At 42.7% G+C, this 14,825-nt stretch overlaps 1 protein-coding gene across 1 annotated transcript; it reads right to left on the reverse strand.

Moving 5' to 3' along the window:
- Positions 1-6,804: 6,804 nt before the first annotated feature.
- T265_01826 (hypothetical protein) lies at positions 6,805-10,440 on the reverse strand (the record flags this gene model as incomplete). Its single annotated transcript, XM_009165936.1, has 3 exons — positions 6,805-7,016; positions 8,311-8,564; positions 10,319-10,440. 3 exons carry the CDS (start codon positions 10,372-10,374, stop codon positions 6,805-6,807), a joined length of 522 nt encoding a protein of 173 aa, XP_009164200.1.
- Positions 10,441-14,825: the final 4,385 nt, after the last annotated feature.

Genomic DNA, 14,825 nt, shown 5'->3' on the forward strand with positions numbered 1-14,825 from the left:
CTCGTTCCATCAACCAACTTAATTTGTCTAGTACATCTGTGTTCCGTAGGTCAAGAGACACAAATCACTTGACAAACCCCGTCCTGCCCGCAAACTTCACTGACAACAAGTCAGTTCCCGTTTCTTATGCATCGGGACGATTCTGCGTATTATACACACATCAAGTCTTCCTACATACAGGAAGACATATATTCACACGCGCGCAGGGGCAAGGGGTCAGCCAAACACTTCAAATCCACGGACAATTAGGGAAAACGTGTAGCAGCTTTACTGCGAAGAAAACGCGTACTCGCCTTCCGGACTTTCATCCAGGAACTATCAGGAGTTACCCACAAGCGACGTCATCTTTTGACCTACTCCATTGTTCATTCATATTCACACCGCGCAGGGGCAAGGGGTCAGCCAAACACTTCAAATCCACGGACAATTAGGGAAAACGTGTAGCAGCTTTACTGCGAAGAAAACGCGTACTCGCCTTCCGGACTTTCATCCAGGAACTATCAGGAGTTACCCACAAGCGACGTCATCTTTTGACCTACTCCATTGTTCATTCCATTTTATCACGGAGCAACTAGTAACTGTCAACTCCTATCTAATATAGTAAGAACTGTTATTAGTGCATACAACTTTTGAGCTATATTATGACTATCACTTATTATCAGCTGTGCACCAATAGACTCAATGAGGAACAGAAACCTTCGGGGCTAAATAGGGTCGGTCACTAACTATAACTTTTACTCACCTAAAGCTCTTATCCTAACCATAGATGTGTAAGTCCGATGCTTGCCGTAATGCTCAAACTAGTCTCTTATATACTGCAACGTCCAACACCGACAACAGAGAAACAAATCTAAGAGCACAAGAGAGAATTTGCTCAGTTACAGGGCTTGCTGGCCAGATTTTCACATCACACAGTACTGAGCGGTGACATGCGAATAGCTGGGGAAATAAACGTTTGGGTATGAGAAATCCAAATACACATTGCATAAGCCAGTAGGCACGCCTTCCTGTGGAATACCAACATAGAGATCTAACTCTTAAGTCCATTTCTCTGCCAACCGAGTGCTTTCATATGAAAATAATTTGCGTTGACGGGTATCTTATCACAGCGCAAGACAGTTTAAAAGAGAGACAATCAACAGAATTGTTGGTGAAATGCTAGTTTCGTTGATTTCCAACCCCCCAATGACTCTCTGAATTTCAAACAGAACACAAAATGCACGCACATTTTAGCATCTTGGTGAACACAGTCACAAAGACGCTCGTTCGGTGGAGCAAGCGGAGTTGACAACGAAGGTGCAGAGACAACTTGGTTACTTTACTTGATTACTTTATGTCTCTGGGCATACAGAGTTAGTACTGATGAATATTTTGACGTTATCTGCGCCTTTACACACTCTAGCAGATTTTATCAGTTAGGTAGAGAACGGTTTTCTTGGCCGTATCGAACGGTTGCGTTAGTTCAAGCTAAATTCTAGCCTGCAGAAACCTGATCTGCGATAAGGTGTGATTACCAAACAGATATGCCCGTTGGTTGTCTAAGCTTACCTGCAATCGGGACCGCTGCCCAGCCGTCAACCCTACTAAGACTTGACTGGGGACTCTAGCAATGCCGTAAACAAACCATAGGAGACAAGTCCTAGCAAAGTAGCTTCTGAATCCAGACATTAGTTGAATCTGACCTAAGTCAGCAGATAGTGTCTGGACGCTGTGGACAGCATGGGTGCAAATGTGCCCATGGATCGATCGAAAAGCTAGTATAACAGGTACGTCACTCTAGGTGTACATGAATCCACAGGCTTATTTATGTTCAGATGATTCAAACTAGTAAATCCAGTAAGGTCATTTTTGTTAGGACTGCTGTACTCATTATTTGCCTCGGACTTAATAATATTCGTCAACATCACAGTCTACCTCTACTTTCATGGCTACTGGTCATTTTTGGATTGATACGGTGTCGTAGCTGCCTTGTCTGATCCTGTTCAAGGAAGTCAAAAGGTGATTCCATTCGCAGAGTAGTTCTTAAAGTCGTGTGATACAGGAGATACACTGTTTTGGATGAAATACCCCACCAGAAGACAACGCACAAGTAGAGAAGAACGTCCTAATCAAGGGACTCAATTTCAACCTGGAACACCCAGCTAGAGTAGTAGCAGCAAGGAAGTACACTCAACTTAATGAGGACGCTCAACAGCATCCTCGCCAAACCGCAGTTCTAGCCGTTACACGCAACAAAGTATTTAGTGTCTTGTCAAGCAAAGGAAAGGAGGCAGTGAACAAGCCAAAGAAAGACCACAATCGTCATTCTCTGAGGTGACAAGTGAGGCCTGATGGTCGTCATGGAGAAGCCGGAACTGCATCATTAAAATGAAATCTATATTGAACAACATGAGTCTGTATCGCCGCATTGAGAACCACCAAAGCAAAAATCTTGAGAACGAAATCAATAAAAACCGGAAAAACTCCAAGAGCTTCAAAGGATTACAAGACGACAGTACTGGGAAATGAGAGCTCAGGACTCGATCATTTTCTCCTCTGCGTACGGCCGAAAGTATGTGGAGAGATAACAATGTAACGACGAATCATATAACCTCCGATGACTTTTAATTACAGCCTGTCAAATGAATTTTGTAGAAGGCTGAAAAATATCATCAGTGGGTGGCAATGCTCAGTCAGCAATGCAAAACAATTCTTTGGAAAAATGAGGAATACAAACATTAGAGAGGGTGAAATAATGGTTTTGTCTGATATGCTTACTAATCATGTTGGTAGGCCTGAGTTCCATGAAGAAAATTGTTGCCAAACTACTTAATGTACCTGGCGTACCAAATGGATCCCTGGAAAAGGGAGACCTCTGGGAAGCGCTTAGGTCATGCCTAACCTAATATTTTGAAATCAGCGGAGTACACTATGAAGAACAACGAGTGGCTCCGGCGGGAACTCCGACTTCCGGATTTCATACAAAAATGCAATGCAATATCCGAAACAAAATTTACCTCCGGACTTAAAACTCAGTTTATGGATTGGCTACGTGAACAATACTTTTGTCGGCATAAAAGCAATGAAATACAATGGATAAGTCAACTAATAAAGAGCTTTTTTGACGATGTTCAATCTACATTGGAAGAACAACCTAATCAAAAACTGGCATTCTTAGGTCATCTCACAACCGGGATGTCAAACGGACAGCTACAGACATAAGCCTACGGAAAGGTAACTCATACAGACCGGATTCTCAGGTACTATGGAAAATTTCAAACTGTCCCAAAATAACCGCCTCCGGACAGTTTTCACTATAGCGTCAAAAGTCATAAAAACGGAACGATTGTACGAAGCTTTTCAGAGAAACCCAAGAAACCTTATCTGGCGGACCTCAGAAAATATAATTTAGCAACCTACAAGCACAAGGGTGAGGCAAACAGGTAACACCTCCATGCATCAGGAACATTTCGGAAATGACTGCACACCTGTTACGACATTGCGACACAACATGAACGACAAACCTGCGAGCATCCTGCGATAGTCACCGATAAGCGTAAGGGAAGGATTGGACACAATGATGAGGATCAGTGCCGTAAACAAGAATCAGTGCAGTGATTGCGACAAACACTAAGTAAGACCAGTAGGAAGGCAAGCAGAATACACAAACACGAAGTTGCACCCAACTTTCACTCTACTCCGCACCCGACGGTCAAGGTGGACGCAAATTCGACTGGAGATACGTTCGCATATTTGTACAAGCAACAACAAAGAGAGAACGGGCATCCATCCACTGAGAACACCCACCAAAAACATGAAAATCGACCAAGTCTATCGTACGCTGATGGGATGCGCACTACAAAACTACAGAAAGCAAAGCTGCTTGACAAACCGGAGGGAAATATATGGAAGAAACAGACAAATCAGAACATCCAGGGGGTTATTCCACTTTCCTGGATCAGGATCGCACCAAATGGGGTCATCAAGGGCGAAGGACTCAGCAAAGAGAGGTAACAAATCCACCATTAAGACGCACCCAAATCGGCCAACACAAGAATATCAAGAGAAAAAGCGCGACTGGCAAATTGAGCTAAAGATGAGACTAAGATGCGAACTAAGCGCAGAGCAATCAAACCGAAGAAATCACAGAAGGCCAAAGCGGTCAACCAAGTTCAAAATGCAGTATAACCGAGAGAGAACCTAAAGCCACCAAAGAGCTACCTAACAAACCAGTGGAATACCAAATACACAGGCCATAACGCAGCGCGAATTGCGGACGGACCAATAAGAGTACAAGAAGGGTACATATCCATAGACTACTCGCATGGGACGTTATCAGGTACACTTTGGAAACTATATCGACGCATGTGAGGAGATGTCTCCCCGATTGAGGATAAAACGTTTACAAGCTACTTGCCAAGTTTGGCTAACAGGTCCGGAGCCATCTGATCAGCCAAAAAGATGTAACTGTTGTGCTTCTTAACCTGTTGATAAGTACTGCAAACTATTGTCCATTCTCATTGGCAAGTGTGATCTGATTGTTAAAACAATGCTACCGTTTGTATCACTGGTTTTCAAGTGGGGCAGGTGAGATACCATGATGTGGAGATAGTAAACACTGGGATAGTAATTGTTCTCCAACTCCTCCAATTCTAAACCATTTAATTACTCTGCTTACTCATTTTCCGTTATTTTTGATCTAGTGATAGGTGTCCCACCACAGAACTTGTATAAGTACTATTTCAAGCTAATTTGCTAATTTCCATATGGATGAGGACTAAGTTTTTTGCAAAATTTATCGGCTGTACCTGGTGTCAGTGAAAAAAATAGGGTTCTCTGTGTCCCTACTAAGATCGTTCTAGGGTTACGCATGTCGCATATTCCTCAAGAAGCATACAAGCTTCAGAGGGGTTTGGTAAACAATCGGTGGATTTATTTTTGTTTTGTTTTTATTTTGTTTACCACACCCCACTGAAGAGATGACTTCCCAATCGGTCCCAAATCTTTTCCAATTGATTGAAAAGCATACAAGCTGAAAATATTCAGTGTCGTCTCTTGAAACATCAGTCCGATACAATGGCAACTAAGCAGTCGCCAAGGCTAATGGGCCAGATGAAAGAAGAGCCGACTGATCGAAAAAAAATTGTACTATGGTTTCACATTTTCTAGCCCAGCCTGAGATGATATGCATGTATATAAATCGCAAGGCAATGTAGCCTAGACTGATTTTACACTGGAGTTTTCTTTACCAGAGTGACAATTACCATGTTTCTGTTTCTATTTACTCTACTGTTGACTGTGCCAAATAGTGGGCTTGTTTATTACGGTACTGGACTTGGTTAGTCCCGTCGCATGTCTCACACTTGCCCTCTAAGTGATTTACTGTTTATGAGGTCAGTCTTGGAAAGCTTTCTTCCGTTGAAAAGACTCTTCTACCAGATTTTGAATTAAATTCTTCAAGAAAACTTAGGGAATGACAACAAACGTTATGCCAGCAGGTAGAACCAAAAATGGACATGCACATCACAGTTACTGTCAGGGTGGAACCGCGTCAGAATGATCCTGATCAACACACCATTCTTACAGTATTTTTTTTCAATTTATGCACTCATCGTACAGCCTTCTTGAAAACTAGGATTTTCGGTTGCTGACGCAAATACTGTCTGTTACGTAAATATGGCAAGAAGGAGAGAGAAGTGGCACGGGATACGCATCTTCTTTATCATCCGAAGCCAAGAGAGAGCACCCATCAATAGGCATTTTAATCCAAACACGAAATATTGCTGTATACAAATTATTGACTCTTCTCCTCCGTGCTTTCATTAGTTTTGACAGGGTGTCGAATATGGAACACATTCTCCGGTATTTTCGATATCCTGAGACATGGCCGGACGTTTTTCACAGCACAAGTAGTCGAAAAACATAAATGGCGTATTCATTTGAGTATCACTTCATCCATACCTTGAATCCGCTTTATTTGAAACGAGTTTCTCACCGTATATCTGTCTGCACTCATGTACAAGTGCGAAAAATAGGTTTGGTGAGACTCTGGGGCAAGATAAGTCCCAAAGTTGTGGACTATAGGAATGTAGCGTCATCCCAGAGTTTGGATGGACATGTGACCGTCCTCTATATTATGCGTCTATTGGTCCATGCTGGGCAATTCTGCGATGGGTTTTAAGGTGCGGGAGGCACAAACGAAAGGCTGCTTTCATGTGACTAACAATAGGTAATCAACAATAGACAGCAAATCAACAAAAATGTAGCTGTAAGTCTGAAACCTAATATATGTTTTATCCAATTTAGCGACGCTGGGAGTCGACACGGATTACGAGGTTGAACAGATTCGTGGAGGTTCTTTGCTCGCAATACCTGCCAAAAGCGAGCAGTAAGAAAGAAGTGAAATAAAGCGCCTATTTGCACCGGGCAAATTACTCAGTAGTGTTTTCTCATCTACGTCTGCTAGGACGACGGCTTTGAGCGCAAAGTGGTAATCCACATCACTTCATTACTTTTTGGCCTTTCTACGATCAAAAGAGTACGAAATGCTTCGATTCCGTCATTTTCGTGTCATTCATAAGTAAAGTTTGATAAAAATAAGAATAACGGTTAGTGAGCAAAATTTTATTGCCAGTATAACCAAAGAGTTATAGGAAGAGTAAATAAAATGTGCAAAAATTAGTTCGGGGGATTTTCCGAAGCCATTGAAACTGCATGTTAATATTCAACAAAAGGCAAGTAAGTAATTCATGCATCACGGAGACTAGAGCATGTAGGTACACAAGTATTATTATGGATCCACAAACGACCTGTTGAAACGATAAGCTAATCCAGGTTGCAATGCTTTTCTTCATCGTAGGCATCCGGCGTGCACGCTTTGAAATAATTTAGTACAGAAGATAGTGGGGCGAACGGCGCACCGGGTGACTTGGACGTTGGTGGTTGAACTGGAGAAGCTAGCGGCCAAGCGACCGTTTGGTTGTTTACACGAGGAAGAACGAAGAATCCAGCAAGAGGATCACTCCCTTGCGGGGAAACTGAATATAGTAGAATAGATAGGGTCAGAATTATAGGTTGATTCAAAAGTTCCTTTGCATCTTCCAATGGCTTAATGCTGTTGTCCCATAACCAAAAAAGACGTCTGGTGGCTCACGGGGGGAGTTTTGCGAACATTTCTGAAGATAAATAGTGCCACGGCAAGATACAATACGGAATATTCTACAGTCCGTGAAAGAATCTGGTCGCACAGGAGAAACTGCATACAGAATTGGGACATAATATGTCCCATCATTTGCTTCTTATGAGCAAGCTGAAGGAGCAGAGTGTGGCTAAATAAAAGACGTGTTTTTGACTTAAAAGAAAGAAAGTGGTCATCGAGGTAGACGTGTTATTACGGCTACCCATTATTTTGTATACCACTGCCCATCACAAATTTAAGACATCCGTATTCGGGGCGAATTTACGGAGCCGTGGTTGTCAAAAGAACGCTCGTGACCGGATGCCAAACAGTGTAGCACAACCAGGCCAAAACGAGAGGATTTAGGTATTTGTTTACTTTGCCCGCCATTCCATACTTTCAGCTTCGACATTTTTAGACACAGTTATTAGCGGTTTCTTCCGAGATTTCGCAGACATTTACTTTCTAGTTTATCTTGGTTCTTTTCAGGAGCCTCTCGATGAATTTGTATAGCATTTGGTCACTCTCTCACTTTGATCGCAATCCATTCTCTAAACATTCCCATCCATTTCGCTAGCAAGCTGGCAAGTGTTCGATAATAGACCACTCACACTGTATATAAAAGTTCCGTTCCAATGCAGCCTTTATTCGAATAATCACCTTCAAATTATCACCCAGATAAATTTCGACCGTAGTGGTACGCTGTGTAGTACCAGTAGTTTACGAATAAAATACCAAAGACACAGAGGGATTCGGTAACTAACTAAGATTATTTAGGCCGATCAACGGTTTGAAAATCGTGATTTGTGCTTGGGATGGAGGTGAGAAAATTGATAGGTGTTTGCAATACAGTACCTGCCTCGAAAAAGTAAGAACTGAGTAACACGACAAGCTGCCTGTAAGTGGGTTGTAGGCAGCCATGTTGAATTCATGATGTAACATCAAAACACCAGACATATTTGTGGATCAAAATTTTATATTCTTCCAGATTCATACGTTCAGATCTATCAAGTTATTTAAACAGAAATGGCCGAAAATGATCGTCTGCTGCGTGCATTTGTACATTATCCTAAGTTTTATCGAGGAATCAATGAGTTAACGACTTTTTTGTTTATTCAGTGGGGAGATACTACAGTTGAGAAAATACTACTCACCTTCGTTTGGACAGTGATACAATTCGAGCATTAGATTTCCTGCAAAAGGAATGATATGACCAGCCCGGAAGGTTGTAGGTAATGGTGGACTAGTGCGCACTCTGCTCAGCCATCCATTAAATCCGTCGGCATATAGTATCTCACTTTCTTCTTTACCCACTGAGTCATTGAACAGTCCCAGGAGAGTAGTCACCGGTAAGAGAGTCTCAGCATGACCAAACCAAAATGAAGCCCGGTGGACTCCCGCGTGTGATCTGTTCACCGGAAGAGATAAAAAACGAGAGTGGAGGACAGAGGACGAATTTTACTAAGTTGGCATCGTTCTTATCAGCTTATTATCACAACGAATCCCATGGGATTTCGGGAGGAATATTTTCTTGAATTGTTCAGGAGGTTTTAAGCAAAGCGACTTAGACGTAGAAGACCCAAGTTTGGATCGGCCATTTTGTAAAAGACTGGATGAAACGAGAAACGGCCGTGGCCTCAGCAGAAACACTGCATGGACAGCTGACAGAGGTCGTGTGCTTTCAACGAGTACATGTTTGGTGTAATATATTACCAGAGCAAAAATTTGGTTGTATTTTAGAGTACCGGAGTGCCGTCAAGTAAAGCGTTCGGTACAGTAGAGCAGACCAACCAGCAAAAGTTCACACATCAAATGTTGATATCTTTCTTGAGGTCCAACAAGAGACAAAAGTCCAGAGTGTCACTGTAAAATAACATTACAAAAATCGTCATTGGCGATGTATAACCACCGGCCTTTGTAGCGATGACTTGAGCAGTGGCATCGAATGGCTAAATTAGGATATTCTACCGAAAAGCGACGCCGTACCAGTATATTGATTTGAGGTAAAAGTTATGATATCATGACCAACTTTATCTGATTTCCTTTGCTAACGACTCAGCAAGCATCAGATCATGCGTGGTACCCGTAGAAACCTAGAAGCACTAGTGCTCAGATTCCCAATAATTTTCAACACATACGTCTGATCCGATGACATCAAGGAACTTCACTGGCTTCACACGCAAGTCAGGCAAAGGTTTGATGGCTCCCAAGTTAGTTTTTTCAGTTCTAGAGCTTTATTCCTAAAAGTAGAACCCGTAAGGCTGTGGCCATCCAATCTAAGTGTCTGTTATACAGTAGGAAGTAAGAATGGAAAAAATGCAATCAAAAGGTCTAGATAGACCAATTATCAGATTTCAATGACTGAAATTTCTGCACTGTGGCTGGATCATCAAGTAAATAAAGATAAACGTTAAATACAACGACTTGCCTCTCATCAGACGAATGTGAAAGCCCTGCTATTCAGCTGCGCATCAGCGTAAAATGTGGGGAACCTGTCCAACTTGGCATATTTGAAATTAGGATTGAGAAAAAGGCTTTCTTTCCGCCTAAAAAGTATTTATAGAGCAGTAACAGCATCGATCGATTCGCCCTAGAAATCGCTCAGATCTCCGTCTTGTTTCTAGCTCAGATTTACCGTTCCCACTGGAACACTCCCGGCCCTAAAACCTGAATATCGGCAGAGGATAGCACATTTACATCTGGAAAAGTACACCGCGTTTATCTACTGCCTCGTTTCCTGAGCGCCTTCCAGATTCAGCTTTTCCTCTTGACAAGAGATGTATCTGGCAGCATGCTAATCAGGTCGTAATGGTTTGCATTGCAGTGGCTCTCCCCACAGGAGACGATTCATCTAATTGGCGGATTTTGGTGTCAATATGGAATCACAAACATAAGCTTATGAAAAAACAAGCTAGTCGTTCCATCGCCAACCTTCTAAATCTAAATTAATTCACATCATTTTTTCAGGCATTAATAGGAAGCCAGCAGTTCGAGATATCTACCCACTTCCAAACCGGTTGGATAACATGGTCATGTACCAGGGAGAGCAGCTGGTTTTAACCTTGGTACTACAGTGAGGCGTGGAACACCATGATCATACTATTATGTTTTAATGCAAATAATTTGCCTATTATGCGATAAGAATGGTGCGAATACACTCACATGTTAAAATTGTTTCGTTTATAGCTTAGAGCAGCTTCACGAATCTCTCGTAACATTTCCGCGACGAGGGGGCATGCATGGATATAGTTCAACTCACGTCCGTAGGCTCTGAGCCAGTAGTGCTGAGAATGTAAAACAGAAGCGATAAGATGTACGTCAGCCACATGGTTTCGAGGTAGTATCCCCGTTAATCTCTTTAATGGCAAGCTCGTAAATGATTGCCATCATTATTTCCCTTGGATTTATGATGTCAACTGGTCTGCATCGAAAATATTTCAGACAGGGTGCGCTGAATCATAAAGTTCTGTTAAGTGTGGCGTCACTTAATGGGTGGCAACATCATCACAGACACTTGTTGGGACAAAAATGTCCAATTTCAACTGTTTACGATGATAAAAGTTTGAGTCCTGCCGTTCGCTGAAAATCAACGTGGACCGTATTTTTTTTTCACGTCGTACTATATTTCTCCATTTGTCGTTCTCTTAAACAATCGTTGTGGAATTCATACCGCAACCAACATTACCGCGTTTCCGTATCGGATATTGGGCTAACCAAAACGAACCAATATTACTCTGACTGAGGAGTCATGAAAAGAAGCGGAAGCAAAGTACCATTTATAGCCCACCTGTAATTGATTAGATGTTTGGACGCCCTGCACAAATGTAGTTCCTGTTTGTTCTTTCCTAAGACTGATGTGTGAAAATTTGCACTTCAACTGCTATAAACAATATTATAGAGTTCGGGATATTTTGGTCAAAGGAGTGCAGAAATTCACGATCGCACAACTTTTTTATTCACATTCTTTTCATCAACCCCGTTTACTGCAACGGCGGCTTTTGGACTCTAGCGAAGATTTTCGCCGTTAAGCGATAATCACATTTTTCAAAATATATTGCGCTAGATGCCGTACCTACTCCTGTCAGTAAGCTGTTCCATTTGGTAAAGGTTGCTACCCATGCATTTGTTGCCATGTAATAAAGGAACAGGCACTGACCGGCTTCCTCGCATATTTGCGGAGATAAACAAAGAGAAAGGAAGCGTCTTCGGAAGTTTGAAAAAACATCTAAAACGGTCGGAAAAGGGTAACTTCTCAATCGGTTCCGAGTGTTTCCAACCGACACGAAACGAAATTCTTTGACTGACTGAGTGGTTGAGTGGAAAATTCAACCGGGCCACATACAAAATGCCGCACATTTTGTTTGTATGTATTTAGCCCGTAAACGGTGAACTCACCGGGATTCTGGGCAGGCTTTTCACATTCGCCGATGAACACAGGCCCACGAAAGAAAATTCCAGAGTTCGTTTTGGGTTGAATCTGCATTTAAGCGAGCGCTCTTTGTATAGTGTAAAGCCGAAGGAATAAAATTGGAAGGTGAACAGAAGGCGGTTCTAAAGCCATCAGCATTTCCAACTACTAACCAATAAGTTTCAAGTTGAATGGGTGCATCTGAAATGGTGGGACAACAGTGTGCATCAGGGGACATCTGGTGGTACACGCCATTCAGGAGAAGCATTTCAGGCACACACGTATTGCTGAGTTCAAAAGCACCAACGAAATCAGGCAAACCTGTCGTATAACTGGATCAATCCCGAGCTCTGTTGCCTCTTCGTCGTATGGTTAGACTCAAGCCTTTACCAAGAGGTAATGTGTCTCAATGAGGTTTGTCAGTTTACCAAAGATGCCGTCAGCTTAGTGGAGTAATCACGATAATTTAGGACCAATTGAATCAAACGCAGCCCGGAAGTCGATTAAATATGGCATGTTAGAGTGAAATTTCAACAATATTCTGAAGTTTGCTCGGCCAAAGAACTTTTTCCTGGACGTAACCCTCTTTGGTTTGGCCTTGTGATGCACAAAACGTTTGGAGAGGACGTTATAACAGAAAGGATGCGAAAATTTCTGCAGTTACACCAATGATGGTATACCGCGATAATCTATCGTGGCATCTGTCTATCACTTTTTGGGGGATCATTGATAAAATTGAATTAAGCCGATCACGCGGAACAGATTCAATTTTCCAGCTTGACTGAAAGTGTCTGTGGAGTGGTTCGAGAAATACAGGGATGCAATTTTCACAGAACTCAGTAGAGAGCCCGTATCATTCGAGAGGTTTTTTGTCATTTATTATTTTGACTATCGCGGTTATCTCCGGTGTATTTGGCTCTTCACAGTTGCCATCGCATGATTTTGGGACTGGACTGGTCGTGAGGGCGAGTTTTCGTCACCGTTTAACAGCTGTTTAAATTACTCCGCCCATCGTTTCATTTTCCTGTCGTAGTTGTTGAGTAACCATTCACCGACAGGAAGTAGCTAATACATTGAAAACAAAGGGCTTCTTGGAACCACTTTATGGACAGAAAAGTATTGCCGAAATCACCAGTGTTTGAAACGGATACCTTGTCTAATGCTATTTCGACCACTGTGAAATGCAACCTCTCCTGACTGATCAAGTGGCCCTTCGGCAAAATGTAAGAAGGGAACTGATTTAGTGATACGCGCTACGGTCAACTTAGCAAGGTCATGTCACAGAGTCTGGAGACTTATTTTATGGAGGTTTTCAAAGCTACCCGTAAAGCGTTTAAGTGATCCAACTGATCAGATCAAAGTTTATATCTGTTATCGTTCAATATGGCTGTCGTTGCACCGGAAACATGTCTTCCGAGTGGCTGAATGGCTCTGCGTTGAAGCGCATTACAGTACAAGTTTTTTGTCTAGCAACGAAGTAGAGTTTAATCCGTGCTCATTCAGGTATGAGATATAGATTTCCTACGTTTCCGGAGCCCGCACGTCTATAAGACTTATGATCTTTCACTGGTGAAGCACATAATGCGCACACCAGAATACAGTTCATGTGGGGGCTGCATGAACGTAGTTCAAATAACATCAGTAAGTCAAGTAGACCACGAGCGTTCCAACAACCAATGAATTGACCTCCACCTACATCCACAGCTTGCTTTTTGGCCATCCCATGTATTAGACCAGCACGGATTATATCGCAATCCGAGGTGACCGTAGCATGAACGAGATTGCATGTTAGAAATATTATTCTAAGGGTTTCGTGAGAATTTTACAGGTTGCGTACCAAGCGTCACCCGGTTTTCTTTACTGAGAGTGCACCTCTAGCATGTTCACAACCAAGTGCAATATGCAAGAAAGTAGGAAGCATACAGAGAACAGGTGATCAGCAATGTCTAGCACCTTCACAGTGCAAGGTCATGCTTCAAAATGTACAGTCTCTGGAAATACCGACTACAACTCATGGAGAATCACTGGAGGTTATGGAGAATTTTCCATACCTCGGTAGTTGTATCAGAATTCACAGAATTGTGTCTCATGAAGTAAGTACAAGACTCTCAAATGCTCGATCACGTCCGCTAATATGTGTCAGTTGCGGTGTCAAAATGGCGTCTCACTGGATCTTAAGGGTCGCGCACACTAAGCTACAATAAGGGCTGTGTTGTTTTATGGGTGCGAGACGTGGCCCTGCGGACAGATAACGTGAAGCGTCTTCAGGATTTTGGTCACTAATGCCCAAAATGCGTTGGTGTTGTCGGATGGCGTCCACGGATTAGTGACGAGGTATTTAAAAAACGGGAAGGTGTTTGTGCAGCGGGTACTTCAAACATGGGAAACATCCAGCACCACCAACTGCGGTGGCTTGGTCGTGTGCTACGCATGCCACAACACCATCTACCGAGACGTATGTTGTTCTCCGTACCTCCTTCAGAATGGTGCAAACCTCCAGATGGACAACTTATGTCTTGACAGAAGGGCGGTAGTCTTCCCGGAAGGAATCCTCATGACCCTACCTGTGCTTGGCTGGGGACCTTGCAAGAAACGGCGGCTGATAGATGTCAGTAGCGTTCTCGCTGTCAGTTTCTATCCAGATTGTCTGACTGAACTTTTGGAGATATGGGCACCTCAGAATGCTTGACACAGGCCAGCACAAGATCAACGAGTCTCTTTCTATTCAGTCCACTCTAGGGCCTATAGCATAAGGTAAAATTCATGGCTGTGCGGCAGCGAAGCATGGGTGTCAAATCTGCTCCCCTGGACAAGCAACCAGTCTGAACAGTGGACAAGGTGAGTGGCTTTTCTGCAGTTCGTCATGTCTGTATAATTGTCTCGCTCCAGCATGTTACTGATAATATGAACCTCGTTGGTTTTGGAACGTGTCATTTCGCTTTGTTTACCAGCGAGCTTACAACAGCAGGATTTGTGTTCAAAGAATGGCATGAAAAGTAATCTAGATATCACCAAGGTTACCACGATCGTTCAGGGTCAACAGCCATTGGCCTGGAAATATCCGTTAAAAGGCCATAAACTTGTCATAAACATGACTTTGCTAAATAGCTAGAGGATGTAGGAACTTGCTCATTATCTGCTTATATGGGGTTCTGATGGAAATATCTACTTTAGTTTGAATCACTAAGAAACTTCCAGCCAATGTTTTCTTGCCTGTACACGGTCTCTTTGAATTCGTAGTCAAAGCTCGGCTGGGTAGGG

The sequence above is a fragment of the Opisthorchis viverrini genome, assembly GCF_000715545.1.
Source record: "Opisthorchis viverrini unplaced genomic scaffold opera_v5_20, whole genome shotgun sequence".
In the NCBI taxonomy this organism is placed as follows: domain Eukaryota; kingdom Metazoa; phylum Platyhelminthes; class Trematoda; order Opisthorchiida; family Opisthorchiidae; genus Opisthorchis; species Opisthorchis viverrini.